This window comes from Capricornis sumatraensis, chromosome 9, assembly GCF_032405125.1.
Source record: "Capricornis sumatraensis isolate serow.1 chromosome 9, serow.2, whole genome shotgun sequence".
Classification (NCBI taxonomy): Eukaryota; Metazoa; Chordata; class Mammalia; order Artiodactyla; family Bovidae; genus Capricornis; species Capricornis sumatraensis.
Window position 1 is genome coordinate 73299491 of NC_091077.1, and position 21820 is coordinate 73321310.

General features: G+C 39.3%; 1 protein-coding gene across 3 annotated transcripts in view; it reads left to right on the forward strand.

Annotated features, from left to right (window-relative positions):
• The window catches only part of GABRG2 (gamma-aminobutyric acid type A receptor subunit gamma2), a 132546-nt gene extending 111765 nt beyond the window's left edge, over positions 1 to 20781 (forward strand). For 2 of the 3 annotated variants that reach the window (XM_068979552.1, XM_068979553.1), the window contains exons 7-10: positions 9751 to 9903; positions 16817 to 17022; positions 19070 to 19093; positions 20506 to 20781. In XM_068979552.1, coding sequence (XP_068835653.1) covers positions 9751 to 9903; positions 16817 to 17022; positions 19070 to 19093; positions 20506 to 20781 — 659 coding nt within the window. The remainder of the gene's footprint in view (positions 1 to 9750; positions 9904 to 16816; positions 17023 to 19069; positions 19094 to 20505) is intronic. The other variant, XM_068979554.1, reaches the window with a different exon arrangement.
• Positions 20782 to 21820: the final 1039 nt, after the last annotated feature.

The window sequence follows — 21820 nt, forward strand, 5'->3', positions numbered from 1 at the left end:
GCCTCTTTGTCCTTGCCATGATTATTTCCTTGAGGTGTTTACAAGAAACAAAGACTGGCTATTTACCCTGTTTCTGTTATTACTTCCCTTTTGGAGAGGGGAGGCTGATGATAAATTCCTCAGCAGAGACCACCTATCTCTTGCCTCAGGAAATGCAGAGAGGAGACTAGCCAAATGTGAATTTCCAACCTGGAGCCTGTCTATCGGCTATCTCACTACCTGGAGGCTTTGCAAATATTGAGCTTCCTTTCATCTAGAGCTATTCTCCAGATGGAAAGTTCTAGAATGGTTGTTGTGTTAGTCTGGAATTCTAGACAAATGAGTTTCCACTCTCTTAAAAGTAACAGGTCTATTATATAAGGTTTAAAAGCAAATGAAAGGAATTTTTCTTGTTGAGGTTGGGCCTCCTAGTCATCCATACCAGCTTTCTATATTAACCCTATTCAGTAATTGTTCCACTTCCTGTTTTGCTTTATCCCACTTTCTGTTTTGCATTATCTCCATGATCTTCACTACTGGCTCAAAATGGGCAGGCTGTTTACCCCAAAGAGTATTGGTTTGGGAGGCAGGAGTCTTGGGTCTGCAACTCTGTCTTTTTCAGAGGATCTCAATTGTTTAACCTATGAGAGGATAGAATTGATTGACATGAATGCTAGGATCCTTTCTAATTTTTATTCTTTTACGAATGTTTAGTAGCATTTCTTCTCTGTTTATATGTGCCAGAATGGTGTTAATTATTTTCCATAGATTAAACTGGGCTTCCCTGATAGCTCAGTTGGTAAAGAATCCACCTGCAATGAAGGATACCCTGGTTTGATTCCTGGGTCGGGAAGATCTGCTGGAGAAGGGATAGGCTACTCACTCCAGTATTCTTGGGCTTCCCTTGAGGCTCAGCTGGTAAAGAATCCACCTGCAGTGTGGGAGTCCTGGGTTGGGAAGATCCCTTGGAAAAGGGAAAGGCTACCCACTCCAGTATTCTGGCATGGAGAATTCCATGGACTGTATTTCTTCTATGCTTATATGTGCCAGAATTTTGTTAATTATTTTCCATAGATTAAACTACTTTGTAATCATAACTGACATTAATAGACCTTTTATTGTGTACCAGGAACTTATCAAGCACACTATATATGTTAATTCTTTTTATGTTCATGATTCCCTGTGAGGTATATTCTCTTATCATTTCTACACTTGTCTAAAATTACACAACCTGTGAGTGACTGGACTAGAACCTTTGAATGCAGCCTAACACCAGTTCTTGCAGTGGACACTTCTGATGTTCCCTCTTTCACCTCACCTTCTCTGAGCTGGTGTGCCCCGTTCTCCAGGTGCTACAAAGTCTGGATGCTAACAGTGTATCACTGTCCCCTTGTCTGGAGAATGTCCTTGAGCAATGTAGGGCCATCTGAACTTGGGAGATTCAGACCACCCCACCTCAGCCTGTGGGAGACAAGCGACTGCCGCTCTGGTCTCAAGTGGCACTAACTCTGCTTGTGCACTTTGTTCCAGAACCTCCTGGAAGCTCTCCTCCTTGGGCTGAAGCAAATCCATGCTTAGCAGGTCCCCCTGCCCTTGTGTGCTTTCCACATTTTCCAATAGCTGAGCCCCAAACGTCACCCCTGCAGGGATTCTGGACTTCTCCTTGCCATCTGGCATGAAGCATCTCCTGTTCTTCCTGACAACCCTGTTCCCATTCCTCAGTGGAGAAAAGTCAGAGGAAGTCTTGAAAAGATTGATTTAGCCTGGAAAATAATTACAAATTACACTTTTTATTTTTCATTGTATTTTCCCCAGTTGCTATGTTGTTCTTTTTCATCACCATGTGAGCTTGAACAAGCAACAGATTAAATAATAACGGTCAAGTTTTGAAACGAAAACACACCTATTAGACTTAATGTGGAGGACAGTGATGGCTGTTTCAGCAGCCAAGCCCCTTTGTCTTTTTCTCTCCCTAATTGCATCTAGTTGAAAAACTCAAATCACCAATCGATTCTCTAATAAGCTTTATGCAGCCACTCTGATGTGGCTGATTTTCCTTCATTTCTTCTTGGCAAGCAGTCAGGGCTGCTAACAGCTCTCTGTGACCTTATATCTACATCTCTGGAGATTAAGTTCCCCAGGGTATCCAGTAAGAAATATCTCCAGAAGCAATAGTTTCTAAAGCAAAATTTAGTATTTTAAAACCCTACCTTGATTTCTGCCCTGGTCTTAATGCTTTGGGTATATAGTTCACCCACGATATTTTTCATGGCCATATGAGCTAAAACATTTATACATTAGACAAATAACTGTTGAATTCCTTCTGTGTGTACCAGCACTGTACTAGATACTGAGGGTAAAACAGTGAGATAAATAGCTACAGTTACTTCATGGAGTTCATGGACTAATTATAATCTAGAGTGTAATCCAATATTCACACCAATCACATACTTCCTAGCAAGATCAGCACTATGAGAGTCATATGGTGCTGTGAGATCTTACTGAGAACATCTGATCTACTAAGGGCTTCTCAGATGAAGGGATACATTAATTTACATCTGAAGAAAGATTGTCGTTAAGTAGAGATGGAGACATTAGACGCTGAGCTGAGGGAACCAGCATGTGATAAGACTCTAAGGTAAGAGGTGTGTGTGTGGGCTCAGTAGCTCAGCTGTGTCTGACCGTTTGTGACTCCATGGACCACAGCCCGCCAGGCTCCTCTGTCCATGGGGTTTTCCAGGCAAGAATACTGCAGCCAGTTGCCATTTCCTGCCCCAGGGGATCTTCCTGAGCCAGGCATCAAACCGTGTCTCTTGTGTTTCTGTCTCCTGCATTGGCAGGTGGATTCTTTACCACTGCGCCACCTTGTGAGTGGTAGCAGGGAGCATCTAAGGGAACTGTAAGAACTCGGGCTGGAGTATAAAGAAAAACTATTTAAGATGAAGCTGGAGAGTAGTCAGGGAAATGCCATAAGAACTCCCACAGGACAAGTTAAAAACTTTTAATTTAGCTTTTAACATCAATGGGCAATAATGAAAGGGTTTGGAGATATACATGAATCATACCATTGGAGACGTGGAGAGTGTTTCAGAAATTGAAGACATCATGGGCAAATGAGGACAACAGAACCCCTTGGAAGTGCAGAAGGTAAATCAGGCTGGGTGGGCATAAAATGGAGAGATTATGAATGGTGGGAGGTACAACTTGGATGGTTCGTTGTGGATCAGGGGAAAGGAGACTAGAATCCTATGTTGAGTAGTATGGATTTTATTCCAAAAAACTTGGAAGGGAATGGCATGAGCATAAGTGCCTTCCAGAAAGATTAGCTTAGACCAGCACTATCTAACTGAGCTTCCTATCATTTAGTAACTTTTATATCTGTGCTATTATATTACTGAAGGTGTCAGTCTCTCAGTGGTGTCCGACTCTTTGTGGCTATAGCCTGCCAGGCTCCTCTATCCATGGGATTCTCCAGGAAAGAATACTGGAGTGGGTTGCCATTCCCTTCTCCAGGGGATCTTCCTGACCCAGAGATTGAACCCGGGTCTCTTGCATTACAGGCAGATTCTTTACCATCTGAGCTACCAGGGAAGCCCACAGTACTTGCTAGCTCTAAATAAATATTAAAACCCTTGAAATATTGCCTTGGTCAACTGAAGGAATTGATTTTTAATTTTAAATTTACTTAAGATTGCTACCACTTAGCACAGGTCTAGTCACAGTATGGGTATGTGTGTGCAGTGTGTGCTGGTGCTGGAGGTGGTTGGAAGGTTGGAATGAGTAAAAAAGATTAAAGAGATAAGCTAGGAATCTGGGTGAAGAAGGGAATGGCAGCCCACTCCAGTGTTCTTGCCTGGAGAATCCCAGGGATGGAGGAGCCTGGTGGGCTGCCATCTATGGGGTCACAAAGAGTCAGACAGGACTGAAGCAACTTAGCAGCAGTAGGAATCTGGGAGATATAAGATGTCAGGAAGAATAAAGACAGGAAAATCATAGCAGTGTGAAATGAAACTATTTATTTTGTTTAGGGCCTTGGGAACATGAAGGGAATGATGAGGGAGAGAAACCTAGATTAAATTCAAATTACAGATAGCCTTACAGGCCATACTCTCTCTGTGAAGAGAGTGGATCTCTTTAAGGTTTGTGAAGATTAACATTATTAAGCAGAACTTTTAGAAATATGCTTGCTAGAAACTTCATCTAATCAAGGTGTATAAGATAAACTAACAGCTATGTTTTATATAGTCCTTGGGCCATGGAGTAGGGCTTCCCAGGTGGTGCAGTGCTAAAGAATCCACCTGCCAATGCAGGAGACACCACAACCAAGCAACTAAGCATGCATGCGTGCTGTGGAGTAATGATGCTATATTCATATGTCGTTCTTAGCCGGAGGACTCCCTGATGGCAAGGATTACAGCTTAGTTGTTTTGCCTGCTCTTGACCTCCAAGGACCTAGTTGCTGGAAAAGTGTTGAATGTAATTTCAGAAGAATTGCAGGCCTAAGCCATGCCTGGGAATGGTGGGCCAGTGATGGATGCAGAATACTTAGGGGTGTCATGCATAGAAGTAGGGAGAAGGCAATGGCAACCCACTCCAGTACTCTTGCCTGGAAAATCCCATGGACGGAGGAGCCTGGTAGGCTGTGGTCCATGGGATTGCTAAGAGTCGGACATGACTGAAGCGACTTAGCAGCAGCAGCATAGAAGTAAGCAGCATGATTAAATCTGAATTTTTTTTCTCTTCCACTATGCTCTATTCCACTAGGCACATAAACTCAGGGATTATGATTCTGCCCAAGGACTGAGTATTCTATTCATACTTCTGGGCACAGAGCAAACCTTGAAAAAAAACTTGGTGCTAATCAAAAGTCAATATTTTAAAGCCGTTTTTTTCTATAGTGCTAATTCCAAATATAGAGAAGTAAAATAATTTTATATGCTTCCAGGTTACCTTTAAGTTTACATCAGTGTATACCCCTAGCAAGAGTGTATAGCTCTGCTCTTCATCCACGTTTTGTGGTATAGGAAATTATTTTTTCCCAATATTATAGGCTAAAAGTGAAATACTATTATTTTACTTTGCATTTCACTGATCAGTATTGAAGTTGAGAATCTTTCTTTGTATTTAGTGTCTATGAATTGTTCATTCATTTTTTCAACCCAGTTAAAAATGTGAGTCTCTGTCTCAATAATTAATGAGAATTACTTACATATCAGTGATATTAGGCTTTGATTTATTTATATAGGTAATATTTTATTCAAATGCAGTATTTTGCCTTTCAAAATTATTTAAAGAAGTATAATACAGTTCTAAACATGGTATACTTTTTTCCCCTTCATGCTCTCTATATTTTATGTTGTGCTTTGACAAAGTGTCTTCCACACTCAGATCATGAAGGTGTTCTCTTACATTTCTTTCTTGGGTAGTATTTATATTCATGCTTAAATCTGAATCTTCAATACATCTCAAATATATTGTTGTGTGTTAGGTGAGGTATAGATCTAATTTCAGAAAACCCTTTTCCCCAAATGAATTTACAGCCAGTGAACTCTCCTACCTTCCTGTGGTCAAAACCAGCCCTGCGGAACCAGGCCTCAGATTCAAGTGTGTATCAAGGAGTGATAAAGGAAAATGCACTGCATTGTCTCAATACCTCTCTCTCTGAGTTGTAGTAAGAGATGAAATAATCTTGTTCTCATTCAATCCATTTAATTTAGAATCTGTCTGTGAGGTTTCATAGATCTTAGTTTCCATGTTACCTAATTTAGTGCTCTTTGCATAAAAGTGATTAAAAATATTTATTGAAAAATAAAGAGACTAGAGAAAGGAAACTAGAGTATATCAACACAAATTATGCTTTCAAAATTAATCCAGTAGAGTAATATATACTCTATTCAACTATATTTAAGTGGAGTAAGAATCATGGGAGAGGAACCAGGTGAAATCTTAGTTTTTTCACCATCATGACAAAATTTTAGGAATTTTAAAGAAAATATATGCAAACTATTCAGCTCAGTATCTGAACATAGTAGGCCCTCATTACTTGTAATTAGAAAACCATTATTTTTATTATTTGGGGCATTCGGGAGGGGCAGATGTCTTATCATGCAATCAAGTTTTGACGAGGAGATACTTTCATGTATAAGACCCTAAACACTCCAATGAATTTGAATTTTAAAGCTTTCAAATTATTAATATGACAGACAGCTAAAAAAAGTAATTATTGAAGTCCATTATTCACTGACATTGCTCTCTTCCTAAAACTAGACATAAGAATCTTACAAAAAATAATGGACATTAATGGGTGTTATTCAAATGATATGTCTTCTCAGTCATAGCCTGTTTCAATTACATTCTATTACATTAACAAGGACAAAAACAGGGAACCAAACTAAACTTTTTTAAGATGCTATGGCTTTAAGTATCATGTTAGAATAAATCAATAGAATAAGTTAGAAGTGGCTGAAATAACCACCTTTGACTTGGTGGGTATTTAAACCTTTTAGACTTGGGGAAATCACTGATGCGGCACTTTCAGGGGATTCGATTTTATAGGCTTCTCAGCCTGAGAGTTTTAAAAAACACAAAAAGTGATGTGGCCTTAGAGATAAGACAGATGTCAGGCTTTCACTGTGAAGCTGCTTGGCTTTTAAATGGCCTGTTCCCAAGTTTGAATCCATAATCTAGTGATAGAAAAGCTTCGGATTTCTTGGCAAAGATGAAAGATGCTCAGAAGCTATTACCTTAAAATAGGAATTGATAGATAAATAGGCTAGGGAAGTCACGATTCTGACCTAAAGGGAAGTGGAAAATTGAGATAATTATCTGTTAACTTGAGGCAAAATTAAAGTTCACCTTTAAAAGAGTCAGGCCATTAATGGCAATGTGTAGATTCTCATTTACTTGCATGATAAAGAGTAAAAAAGATGTTACTAAAATTGTCTAGATTTATTTAAGATATTATAATTTGCATACAGAGAATTCTCAAGGACTTGAAAAATTAGGAAGAAAAAGTGCCCCCAAATATGGTTATTTAAAAAGAAACCCTTTCTTTCTTTGTGTTTCTTAGGTAGAATAAGAAACTTACATTTGCCTCTGATATTGTGGTCAAAGAAACATGAAAGAAAAAGACAGAAACTAATAGGGATCATCTGCAATTAAATATCTTTAGAATAAACAGAGGCAGGCTGTAATTGAAGAATATTCTAGATTAGAACAAAAGCAGAGACCAAACAAATATATGAAATGCTGTGACTTTAAATAGCCTCAGTTCAGTTCAGTCTCTCAGTCGTGTCCGACTCTTTGCGACCCCATGAATCGCAGCACGCCAGGCCTCCCTGTCCATCACCAACTCCCGGAGTTCACTCAAACTCACGTCCATCGAGTCAGTGTTGCCATCCAGCCATCTCATCCTCTGTCATCCCCTTCTCCTCCTGACCCCAATCCCTCCCAGCATCAGAGTCTTTTCCAATGAATCAACTCTTCGCATGAGGTGGCCAAAGTACTGGAGTTTCAGCTTTAGCATCATTCTTTCCAAAGAAATCCCAGGGCTGATCTCCTTCAGAATGGACTGGTTGGATCTCCTTGCAGTCCAAGGGACCTTCAAGAGTCTTCTCCAACATCACAGTTCAAACACATCAATTCTTCGGCACTCTGCCTTCTTCACAGTCCAAATCTCACATCCATACATGACCACAGGAAAAACCATAGCCAAATCCAAATAAATCAACACAGAGAAGCATCATCTCAGGGAACTAACACAAATCTATTTATGATCAATGAGAAAATTCTTACCTTTAACTTTTCAAAGATAATTGCTAAATAATGGCAAATTACTGCTCTCAGAAAGGGAACTGTACGTTCTAATGGGAGCTTAATTCTGTAATTAGTATCTGGGTCACGATGACTGCCTTAACCAGGCCTGACTCAGACAAGTGACAGTCTTTCCGTCCACCGAAGGGCAGTGTTAGGAAGTAATCATAGCCCCACTTAGGAAATACCGCAGGGTTAACAGAGAATCTTGACTCCCTCGAGGAGTACCCAGTGAAGGGTCTTCTGTCTCAGCAGCTTAGAAGAACGTGGAGTGAAGATGGAGAGAGGGAAGGAAGGAGTGGACTAAGCAATAATAATTCATCCAGCTAAGTCCGTCTTCTTTAAAGTGCCTTATCTTCAAATCAGATTTAAATCATCTAAGTAAGTAGAGAAACACAGACATGAAGTCAAGTAATTAAAAAAAAAAATGTGATCTGGATTTCACTGTCCATTTATTTTAGGACAGATTATAAGGAAGGAAAAAACAACATTGGAAAAGCAGTCTCACGTGCCCCCTCACATTAAGAGAGCAGATACACATTAAGAAATCACCCGAGAGAAGAAAATATGAGCAATACGCTGACAGGTATTTCCTTTCATCTAGTAGTCACGTTGCTTCTTAAAGGATCAGAATTCAGTACAGGCTGGGTATTTTTTATAACTTTTTATTTTGTATTGGGAGATAGCCGATGATCTGCTCTCTTGAAAGTGGTGTTCTCTTATATCAGTCTGAGCTATAAGGTACAATATGGTATATACTATATGAGTACTTTATAGTTGCTACTGTAAAGTGAAACAATGCATGTATCATGATCTTAACAAATTACAGAGACTTGGGACTGTGTCACATTACATTGTTCTCATGCCTAGAGGTATAGTTATTCTTGGATTCCTTAATTACTCTACTCTCTGGAATATTTATATAAATTCCTTTATCACCAAAATGTTCCAAAATACAACTTCCTGATTTTTGGTTTCTTTCTCTATAGTTAAATATATAAATACATTGTTCATTTAATCATTTACTCACAAATGTTACTGAGTACCTGTTTGGAATCCAGTGGGATGCTACGTGTAGTGACAGGGGCAGGGAAGGGCTGGGGTAAGCACAGTCTGTGGACTCATGCAGAATCAAGTTAACAATGAGACGGATGTTGCAAAGACAACCACAGGGATGAACAAGAAATTACAAACTGATGCAACTGTTATAAAGGAAAACCACTTGATTCAATGGAAACATGAGAAATCGTCTCAGCACAGGAATTTGGTTATAAACTGAGTAAATAGTTATCTATTAAGTGTCAAGCACAATGGTAATTCTCTGATTTGTATGGAGAAAGGTCCTGAGAAAAAGAAGAAATTGTAACAAATCTTAGAATTCATTGCAGGCCAGAGAGGCACAGGGTAGAAACAAAGATTCCCCTACCTCTGCACCAAATATAAACCCTTACATTGTGTGCATTAAGTCAGCAGAGACGGCAAAGTAAAAAATCACCCGAGAGAAGAAAATACGAGCAATATACTCAAAGGTATTTCCTTTCATCTAGTAGTCACGTTGCTTCCTAAAGGATCAGAATTCAGTACACGTTGGGTATTTTTTTATAACTTTTTATTTTGTATTGGGGTATAGCCGATTAACAATGTTGTGATAGTTTCAGGTGAACAGGGAAGGGACTCAGTCATATATATACATGTATCTATTCTTCCCCAAAGCCCCCTGCCTTCCAGGCTGCCACATAAGATTGAGCAAAGTTCCAGTGCTTTACAGCAGGACCGTATTGGTTATCCCTTTTAAATATAGCAGTGAATACAGGCTGGATTTTGCTTTTGGTTGTTTTTTGTTCTTAATGCAGGTGGATTAAAATTTTCCAGTGCACATGAGAGTGATATACATGCTTATTTTGAAACACTTTCCAGTTTTGTTAAGGGTTTTCATGGTCCATCTTTGCTCTGTTCCAGGGGATTATGTGGTCATGACTGTCTATTTTGACCTGAGCAGAAGAATGGGCTACTTCACCATCCAGACCTACATCCCCTGCACACTCATTGTTGTCCTATCCTGGGTGTCTTTCTGGATCAATAAGGATGCTGTCCCAGCCAGAACTTCTTTAGGTGAGAGACAATTTCTTGTGTTGTACTGTCCCAAGGTAAGTACTGAACAACACTAATCTTTATTTCCCCTTCTAAGTTGATTTGCTTTTAATTCAGTTAGTAATTACATAGAAATGCCATTTATTTTAAACTAGCATATTGAAACAGTGTTTAAAGCTTCTTAGTTCTGTTTTGCTAAATTCTCTCCTTGCTTTGAAAGCGTTAGTTGCTCAGTGGTGTCCAACTCTTTGTGACCCCATGGACTGTAACCTGCCAGGCTCCTCTGTTCATGGGTTTCTCCAGGCAAGAATACTGGAAGAAGTGAAGTGAAGTCGCTCAGTTGTGTCCGACTTTTTGTGACCCCATGGACTGTAGCCTACCAGGCTCCTCAGTCCGTGGGATTTTCTAGGCAAGAGTACTGGAGTGGGGTGTTATTTCCTTCTGCAGGGGATCTTCCCAACCCAGGGATCGAACCCGGGTCTCCCGCATTGTAGGTAGACACTTTACTGTCTGAGCCACCAAGGAAGCCAAGGGATCTTCCCAACTAGACCTGGATTAATCTTTTAAATAAAATAACTGGGATAAAATTTTTTAAAAAACTTTTCAGGAAATTTTTTGTTTGTTTGTTTTGATCTCTGGGCAGTTGTATACCCATTAGAGTTGGTCATAGTTATCCTTTCCCAATACTGTGTTCAGTGATGCCAGTTTGGTAGCTTGAAATCAACCCAGGTGCAAATATTAACACCATGGAAACAGATAAACACAAAAAATCAGGGGCACCTTTTCCCTAGGAAATCAGCTATTACACATGTACTTGCACACCACTGGCTACTGATTAATTCCAACATGCATGATTCTGATGCCATTTGAAGACACACATATACATAACTGGCTCAGTACACAAGAGCTGTTGAAAAGATTATTTTGAGAAAATATGATTACCTATGAAGGATTATTTGGAGTTTGCTTAATCTCTTGTCTGGTGATACCTGTCTTGGAGTTTCACATCATTTTCCTCACATAAGGAAGAGGAATCAAAGATTATTACAAAGCCACAGACACACAGGAAACACTGGAGGCTAGGTCCATGAATAGAATTCTCACACTACATAATATTTCCTAAAGACTTAACTAAAACGATTGAAAAATGAATTATAAGGCTGCTATCCTCTTTCATCATCTGTGTGACAACTAGAACCACCATTCCTATCCACTCTTTGGCTAGAGGCAGTATCATGTAATAGTTAAGAGTTTGGATTTTGAAGTCCAACAAATGGATTTCAACCTTCATACACGGTATGGCCTTCGATACATCCTTTAGTCTCTACAAACCACATTTTACTACAAACCACATTCACATGTGAAACATCATTTCCTGTACCTAACTGTTGGGGTTTGTATTAGGTTAAATCAGGTACTCCATGCAAAGAGCACAAAACATAGTAGGGCCTCAGAAATACTAGCAATTATAGTCGTTTTCTAACAAAGTGATCTGTACCAGGTTATTAAAACCGAGAGCAGCAATGATTACTGGGAAAAAAAGACATCATTTGCATGTTTATTCTTCTCCAAACCAAATTTAGTCTCCCATCTGTTTCAAAATAAGGTTATTTTGATTTTTTCTGTTATAGGCGGTACTTTATGTTACAGGCTGTATTTAACAATTATAATATCTTGTCTAATGCTACATGCTAAGACAAACCCAAAATACGTTGCTACTTTTCAGGACGATTACTTGTCATCGTGAGTAGAATGTACCACATTACTCGCTTTCTGTGTCTGTCACATCAGGGTATCAATCATTGTCTTCCTCACTCCCAGTACAGTGCCTGGTCCACGGCAGGTCCCTCTGTGATTACTCAAGTAATATGTGCACTTATGAGTGGAGGGAACAAGCACACTGATGCATTCCCATCCACCCATCCCAAAAATATCTTAAGGGAAAGATTTCAAATCAACCTCTTCCCTTGAAGTCTAGACTCCTGCTGGTTAAAAAGCCCTCTTAAGGCTTATAGTACTAGCTCATTTCTACCACTTGATCAATGAGTGCATACCGGCAAGAGACTGCAGTGGGAGATGGAAGGAAGGAGAGTAGGCTGAGGAAGGAGGGACAGAACAAATAGCGGGTAGGCGCGCCTCTTGCTCACAGATCATTTACCGTAAGCCAGTCATCCTCAGTGTGGTCCTCATGCTTTCCTACTTTTTAGAATAACTGCATGTCGAAGTTGTAATGAAAACAAAGGTTAGTATCACATATTTAGAGCTGAGGAAGCAGAGGTGCCATAAGGTTAAATGGCACTCACAAGGCCACTGCCAGCAGATAGCAGATGTGTGCCTTGGCTGAGGAGACCTAGAGTGGCTCTGGGTGTGAGGCCCTGTTGAAGGGCCCCTTGTGGGAGAAGGTGGGGTGGTGAGCTGAGCCAATTTCTCAAATTTAGCTTTGCAGCCTCAGGTCTCTAGATCACTGCTTCTTAAGTTCAACTGTGTATTTAAATCAATAGAGGGCCTTCAAAAGTACAGCTGCCTTTGTCCAACCCCAGGATATGCTTATTTAATTTCTTGAGAGCACACAGTGGGGTGGGGGGTGGGCTTGTGGAATTTAGGATGAAAAAAAAAAAATCCTCAGGCGAGTCTAGGCGTAATCAGGTTTAGGTTTAGGAACACTGACTTAGACCATTGGGTCCAATTACCTTTTCCAATGTTTACAGTCGACAGTTGAACCAGTGGACAATAAATGCCTGTGAACTTAAAGGTTTATTGCCACAAAACACAGAGCCACATTGTTCGAGGAGCGAGATAAATATATCCACGTGGCTAAGAGAGTGACTGCTTTCTAAGTGCAGATCACAACATTCGAGGTCATTTTGAAGGTTGTAACACTTGAGTATAGTTTAGTACACAGGTGGTAGCTGGTGAGGTTTAATCATGGTATAAGGATGATGGATTAAACATGCCTAAAGAGCTTACCTCATGCCAAGACTGAAGGAACTGAAAAAAGCTTATGGATATTTTTCATCCATCTCAAGTAAGAGAAGTCTAGTTTCTTTGCTTAGCAAAACTGGACTGAAAAACCACATGGAACAAGTGAAACAGATTAAGCTATCTTGCTGTTGGTTGGTAAATCAGTTAGAATCACTACTTTTCTGTTCTTCACTGTTCTCTGTGGCTCCAAGCAGGCCTGAAAATATCGTGAAGGACCTTTTCAAGATTCTTCTTTTACATGCCTGTGATAAACTTCCATGTAGCCTAATAATATCGGACATACCAAATATTCTTAAGGGAACATATCCATGATATCTGCTATGGATACTGACATTTTCACTTCTCATAGGTCATTTTTGCTTTGAGGCCGGAATGAAGTGAAGAAAGTGCCAATTAATTTTTGAAATTATCCCACAAAAATATCAGCTGTGATTAGGTATAATCAAGAACTTCTGCGTGAATTAATACATAGACAACCTAAGTAAAGCTTTTTTACTTTGAGAAGCAGATCTTTCTTCTCTAAAGTAAATGAGAAGACTATATTTATATTTATTGAGACTTTACTAGGAATTGTCAGCCTATGTTCATGATTTAATTAAATATTCATGAGCGCCTTATGCAGTCACTACCATCCCTAGTTTGTACTTGCGAAGCTACACCACTCTTATGTTTCCATCATGGCAACACGGAGGATTCACAGATCCACATCACATCCCAGATTAGGGATTTCAGATGGCTAAATCCCTAATAGCTCCTAAGAATGTGGTACTTCATCCTGCATGGTATGGACCTATTTATGGAGAGGAAATACAACAATGTGGTTTAGAACATTGCACTTAAAGTCAGACTTGCTGGGCTTGTAGGTTCTCTCTCTTACTGGTTTATTCTTTCTGTGCTCAGTTTTTCAGGTTTTTTTATTTTTTTTATTTTTTCCACTTGCAAAAAGAAGGATAGCAGTGCTTATTACCTCATTTTGACGGTTTTCTGGGATTATTATACATATGCTTGACATCAGTTCAGTTCAGTCGCTCAGTCATGTCCGACTCTGCGACCGCATGAATCGCAGCATGCCAGGCCTCCCTGTCCATCACCAACTCCCGGAGTTCACTCAGACTTGCGTCCATCGAGTCAGTGATACCATCCAGCCATCTCATCCTCTGTCATCCCCTTCTCCTCCTGCCCCCAATCCCTCCCAGCATCAGAGTCTTTTCCAATGAGTCAACTCTTCGCATGAGGTGGCCAAAGTACTGGAGTTTCAGCTTTAGCATCATTCCCTCCAAAGAAATCCCAGGGCTGAACTCCTTCAGAATGGACTGGTTGGATCTCCTTCAGTCCAAGGGACTCTCAAGAGTCTTCTCCAACACCACAGTTCAAAAGCATCAATTCTTCAGTTGCTCAGCTTTCTTCACAGTCCAAATCTCACATCCATACATGACCACAGGAAAAACCATAGCCTTGACTAGACGGACCTTTGTTGGCAAAGTAATGTCTGCTTTTGAATATGCTATCTAGGTCGGTCATAACTTTTCTTCCAAGGAGTAGGCGTCTTTTAATTTCATGGCTGCAGTCACCATCTGCAGTGATTTTGGAGCCCCTCAAAATGGCATAGTACTTGGCCAAACGAAGAGATTCTTAAATGTTAGCTACTGTTATGTACAACTAAAATGATCCTCCCGAATCATCAATATGGATTCCTATTTTCATATGTAGGCTGAGTCTCTTTGATATTTCACGTATACACTATTTTTCAATCATTTTATTTATTCAACAGATATTGAGTCCTAGCTCTATACTCACTATGGGGTTACAGTGGACATCAAGATTCATGTTTTGTCTGTTGTCACAAAGTATGTAGACTAGACAGAGAGATGTATTATTCCATAATCACTAATGATGGAACACGAGAGAGGCCTCAGTCTTTATGACTACAGTTTCCTTGTGGAGGGCCTCTATTAAAGGCTAACTCTTTCTGTGAAGTTCTTTTAACTAACACTGACCTTTCCCTTCTCTAGAATTTCATAACATACAATGTAGCATACAAACCGGATACTAAGCTAAGTATTCTTAGAAATATACCCAAACCCTTCAAAAATGGCTCTGAAAAAAACCCTGAGCAATTAGGAAGAGAAAGGTCAATGTCCTTCTTGGCTTAACCTTTCTTCAAGAGTGGCTGGCTCCCCTTAACCATCTTTGGAGCATTCTGTACTCATGTTGTAAAGAGAGAAGAAAATCCTATTTCTCTTTTCCTGTATGGTGATACTGTTCCTAATCTCTGTAGCTTCCTTCCCCTGCTCCTCAAGTTTCTCGTGTCTGATTCCTTCTGAGTTTCCCAGCACTGCTCTTTGAGGCAGGGACATTGACTCTCTCCTAGAAGTATCTTGGTCCTAGTAATAGTGAGAATTAGCACACAGCATTAGACAACAGAAACTTCCCCTCTCCCCTGCCTCCAACAAAAATGTTAAGTCACAAGGCTATAGACGGTAAGGGCTTGGGAAGACCATTTTTGGAGTACAGAAAAATTGCATCCAGTCATAAGAAATGTTGAATTAAAATCATAGCATGATAAGAAATGGATGGATCTTCAAAAAGATAGTCAAACAGATGCAGAAACTGAAACCTAGAATACCGAAGTGAATTGAGTGACTATAACTAGAGCTGAGATGGCTGGATGGCACCATTGACTCGATGGGCGTGAGTTTGAGTGAACTCCAGGAGTTGGTGATGGACAGGGAGGCCTGGAGTGATGTGATTCATGGGGTTGCAAAGAGTCGGACATGACTGAGTGACTGAACTGAACTGAACTAGAGCTAGAACCTATTCAAATACTGAATCCATGTTGCCGTTGTTATAAATAACACACCTGTAAATACATATAGGTTGTCTTAACTTTGTTGTTAAACAATTATTGGGGAGAACTAGTTTTCTTGGGTACTGTTGTACAATGGGAAAAAGAAGTGTTTTGAAACTGGACATTTAACTTCTGTGCTCAAATCTTTCTGCTACTTTACTATCTGACACAGAGCTTGCCCTTTTGGCTTCCTTTTCCTCAACTATAAAATCAAAATGAAAATATTTGCTGTAAAGATTCAAAGGGAGAATGCACATGGAATATTTACCATAGTCCCTGGCACGAGGACATTTTCAGTAAATATTAGTTATCACTTCTGAGATGCCTATTTTCATCATATAATAGTTGCTAAAGAATTTATACATCAGAACATGTCAGTCACATACAAAGTACCTCCTCTATTTAATACCTTTAAAGGGCTTCTCCTTACACTCTGAATAAAATGCAAACTCCTGGGCAGGCTGTGCATAACTTAACTAGGTAACTTCTATTTACCCAGCATCACTGTGACTTGGCCGCCCATCCCAGGTGTTCTAAAAATTCAAAAACAGATAAGGTTTCCCTTCCTCAGAACCTCCCTTTAATTAATTTAGTCAGTTCAGTCCAGTCACTCAGTTGTATCCAACTCTTTGCTACTTCAGTGTTGATAGCCAGAAGGTTGGTTTCTTCTAATTTTTTAAGCTTCACCTTAAATATCACCTCCTCAAACAGGCCTCCCACCTAAGTTCTCACCGCCCCTGTCCTTCTGCACGGTGCGTACCATAATCTGTCATTCTTCTTCTCTCTGCTTTCTTGATGCATGGTGGTGTCTCTCACTGAAATACACATGGGCGTACATAAGGGACATATGGGCAGAGACCTTGTCTATTTTGTTTCTCAGCACAGTCAGCACATTAGCACATTTCTCAGCACATACGGTAGATGACACATGGTAGGCAGGCGATACATATCTGTGAACAGTGTGAATGAATTCCAGTCAAGCCTCCTTTCCCAGAACCGAGGCCACTCCTCAGAAGTCACAAAGCACGTTTAGACTCACCAGTGAGACAGTTATCCAATGTGCTGATGTGGTCACGGGGTCTGTTTCATCCTGCCTTCCTCCAGGAATCACCACTGTCCTGACAATGACTACCCTCAGCACCATTGCCCGGAAGTCGCTCCCCAAGGTCTCCTACGTCACAGCGATGGATCTCTTTGTATCTGTTTGCTTCATCTTCGTCTTCTCTGCTTTGGTGGAGTATGGCACTCTGCATTATTTTGTCAGCAACCGGAAACCAAGCAAGGACAAAGACAAAAAGAAGAAAAACCCTGTATGTATCATTTCTCACTGGGCCCTTTGACATTTTTATGCAGAAAGATCACCTGGTTTTGTTTTGGTTTGGCCTTGCTTGGCCTATCTGTGGGCTATCCACACTTTGGGCCCCAAGGTGAAGATAGCTTGTGTGAGTTTGGCCAGGCTCCCAGGATCCATTATGGTCATCAGTTAATCGGGAGAGACTTCATTCACTGAGGCAGACTGTAGCTCTCTTCATTTCACTGGAAGAATAACCATGACTGGAAACTGCATTCATCTTTTAGTAGCTGTCATTTTAGGTTTCACTGATTTTCAGCTGTCTGACTCTTTAATATTTTAAAATTACTGATGTTTCAAGTCCTTCATCCACTGCTTTCCGATAGGAAGCCATGAGGTTCTTAAAGTTTCAGGGATCATCATACTTTTGCAAATCAATCATTTAGAGTGTGTGTGTGTGTGTGTGTGTGTGTGTGTGTGTGTGTGTGTATACATTGCCAGAGGACTTCTGTTGGTTTTATACTCAAAATATATATTTTTAGCCTCCCTGTGTTATCATGTTCTCATATATAAATGAGTATTATTTTATATATATTTTATGAGGCTGCTGTGAGAAATAAATGTAATGGATATAAAAGACATTAAATACTACCTGGCATTTAAATGGATGATGATGGCTGATGTTGATGATTTATATAGTTACCAACCTGGATTGAGTTCAGTGATTTGGAAACAGGTAAGATGACTTCACCTTGCCACCAAACTTTAAACAGAGTTGAAGAAGCACATTTATAAAAGCCTAATGTAACTGTTTTGTATTATGGATGCTGAAAAGAGCATGTAGCTACCCATTTGCCCACTTAAATCCAGTGTTTGGTTTACAGGAGGCCCGATGAAAGTGAAGGTCCATTTCTTTCCAAAAATGGGGCAAAAGAACTCACCCACCCTCCTGAATTTATAGCCTTTCCTGGTGAGGGCCATGACAGTGGCTAGCTTTCTGACCCATGGACTTTGGGGAGCTGAATTATAACCACTGATTCTAGCTGATTCTAGCCTGAATCCTGATGCATCTTCAGAAACCCAGGTGAAATTTGACAAATGGCACACATTTATTTGACTGTAAAACATTATAACAGGTAAAGAAAGATGCATCATTATTCTTGATGATTACTGTAAAAAGAAAGGCTTATCTTCAATTTCCCAATCACTACACTTTATGCAGCCCCTTCTTTTTCTGTATGGCCTCTCTTTACCTTTGCATCTTTTCTATCCTTAGTTTATTTTCCTTGTTGTGTTGTTTTTTATTTTTCCCCCTTTCTTCACTTGCCATTTCATTTTCCCCCCAAAAGATGATTCTATCGCCATGCAGCATTATTACCTGCCAGTAGTAACAAGGGAGTGAGGACTGACAGTGGAGAAAGCCCTTTGGCCCTTTCTATTGCAGAGTGGATTTTGTTGCAGAGATAGAAACACTTGGATTCCTTAGATCAGGGTCCTGGTCCTGAGGATGGCAGAAAGAGAAAAGGTGACAGAGGAGAAAGGGAATTGAAGAAACTGCAAAAATGAAATTACCCAAGAACTCTATGCTCATTTCCCTTTTAAGCTAATTCAATGATTTATCAGAACTAGCTAGAGTCCAATTGTGACTGAGAAGCTAAAATTTCACTTTCCCATTTAATATGTTCTTGGGTTCATTATGTCAACACTCTCCTAGTTAAGGCCTCCTTAATGATAATCAGAAAATAAAATCAGCATTTCTATACAGAGAAAATAGGCAACAAATCTTCCTTACAAGTAGGCAGCACTGAATTTTGCAGTTAGATCATTGTAGATTAATTTATCAAAGATTTCACTAGGAATCACCAAAATTTCATTTTCCAAATTAGGCATATACTTTATTCTAAGCTCAGAACTGTCCTTCTGTGTTTATAATTTCAGTTCATTTCACTTGCTATGTTTTCAAAATGTATTTTTAATTTATCTTATTTTGTCTCTCTTTTTTTTTTCCTTTTTTCCCTTCTTTTAATTAAAAAAATGCGATTCTCTTTTCTGTCTACAAACCAAAGCTTCTTCGGATGTTTTCCTTCAAGGTATAATTTTTTTGGAATGGAAATTCACTGCATGCAACTGCTGGACCTAACTATTAATGCTTACATGGTGTTTTATTTATTTTTTATGAATAGACATTTAAGCATTCTACTAGAGATAACACATTTAAGATGGAGAAAGTTCTTTAGAGTTTTAGAGTTGATTCAGCAACCCTACATTAATTCAGAGGTTTTGACCTAATATGGGACTAAAAATCTCTAAGCTCTCTGAGATGTCATTAGCGAAGTGGGCCTCATTAAACATCAAAGCCAAGACTTACCCTCTCTTTGCAGATAAAAATGGAATCTAGTTTCACTGGTTATACCTACCAAGTTCCATTTATGTCCTAAAATTTAACTCTGTAAGTCCTAATTCAAAAAAGGATTGTTTTTCAATAAGTACATATAAAAATCTCCATTGGCCTGAACTCTACCTGTAGGCTCTATAAAAATGATACTGTCTTTGAAATGCTTTAAATTAAAACATGCATCCCTTCCTTCCAGGGTTATCCAGGGGCCTTTTGGCTCTATCATACAATATTCTGTGAGATTTCTATTCTCAGCTAAACTTTCTGATAGCTGATTCAGAGACAATAGAGTTTGTATACATATCATTCCTAAAACTAACTTACTGAATTAACATTAAATAAATTGAATTTTTTAGCAATTTTATAATTGGTGCAGCAGCAAAGATTAGATTAACATTTAATTAATTGGTACTAGTTTCTTCTCAAATCTTCAAGAGAGTTTGACAGCTAGTAACATTTAAAAAAGTTCACTCACATGTAGTATAATTTAATATTGCTGACATTCTGAAGCTTCTAAAGGGTGACATTAGGCAAAGTACTATATTACTTTAAAGTATAAGCCCTACCATTGTGGTATAAACTCAGGAAGCTCCATATTTATATATAGCTTAACATTTTCTGTTAAAAGCATTTAACACATTTGCTCAGTGTAATGGGGTTTACTCTTTGCCTATATAGATAAGCATGTACACAAAATTTGATTTCACAATCAACTCATTTTTATTTCTCTATCCTACTCACATGCAACACCATTAAATGCCTTCATGTAACCAACCTCACATGTAATACTTACCAGAATAAGATTCCATGTAGTTGTTTGATTTAAATCTCCAAACTTTGAGTTCTTTTGGTGTTCAATCTTCTTGCTATAGCTTATTAGCTTGGTGGTATTATTTTCAGCTGCACTGCTTAAGCTCAAAATCTGAAATCTGCAACTGCTGTCCTTCTAAGTTCAATTTCACCATTGTAGATCATGATGTCATAGCAATTCCCTGAGTACTCATTTTCAGATTCATCATTCGCACACTGGGGACATTGTGGAGACATGGTCTGGGATTTATCAGGTAAAACTAACTCTGATCCCTCTCCTTCCCTACTCCATCTCAGGCCCCTACAATTGACATCCGCCCACGATCAGCAACCATTCAAATGAACAATGCCACACACCTTCAAGAGAGAGATGAAGAATACGGGTATGAGTGTCTGGATGGCAAGGACTGTGCCAGTTTTTTCTGCTGTTTTGAAGACTGCCGAACAGGGGCTTGGAGACACGGGAGGATACATATCCGTATTGCCAAGATGGACTCCTATGCGCGGATCTTCTTCCCCACTGCTTTCTGCTTGTTCAATCTGGTTTACTGGGTCTCCTACCTTTACCTGTGAAGAGGTATGGGTGTTACTGATGTGAGTCTTACTCACTAAATCCCTTGAAGAGAAGATGTCCTTTCTGAGTCTACTTACATAATCCCCTGTGTAGTTTACCATGCTTTGAATTTGTTTCTGTGTTCCAGCCTGGTAAATTGTATTCATGTCATATTGTTTGCACCCAACTCTCCTATGGTAAGTGTAATTTGAAGTATAATGTTTGCTGTGTCTCAAAACCTGCAAGGCAAAGTGAAATTAGAGCAAGAACATTGAAACAAAACAAGCTTTTCTTTCAGCTACAACAATTGCAATTGTGAAAGCCATTATTATTTACAATGGTGTTATCCTTCCTGAATTCAAAATACAATTAGATGCAAAAGACCCAAAAGTGTACCCTCTGTTCTGGGATCAAGTTGTGGTAAATTTGATTCCCAAAGGATATCTCCCTAATTTGAGAAAAATCACAACCTGCTTTAAATATAGGAACCTAGACTAGAAATCTATTATATCTCCATTCCAAGATATGAAGGAAACTTCCTCCACATCACATGTACAATGATGTAAATATTTCAGTAACATAGAATGCTTCAAGTTTAATGCATGCATCTCTAGAGCTGAAACAAGTAGACTGAAGTTAACATCATATTGTCTTTTATTCTGTGTCTTTGGGCTCTAAATGAATCATGAATGTAATTATATGGATTTGGGTTTGGAACAGGAGAGACAAATCTTCTCCCTCACGCATGAAGATTCAAACATCTTGTTTTTTTTTCTTTTTTTTCCTTGTAAGACGTATTACAACACTAAGTAAAATATAGACTGGATAATTGACATTTGCCACCTCGAAATATGCCCAATTTCATAGAGTATAAAGCAAATAAATGTATGTGCTTGCTACTTTTTCTTCTTTTTAGGATAATAGGTCATCACAGAACTTACGCTCAAGATCTGCTTCTAGTGACTTGTGAGTGCCTTGTGGGCAGAATCCTTGTCATCTCTCCTTTGGGTCCTCAGCACCACATAGAGTGCTCAGCACATAGCTGGTGCCTGTGAATGT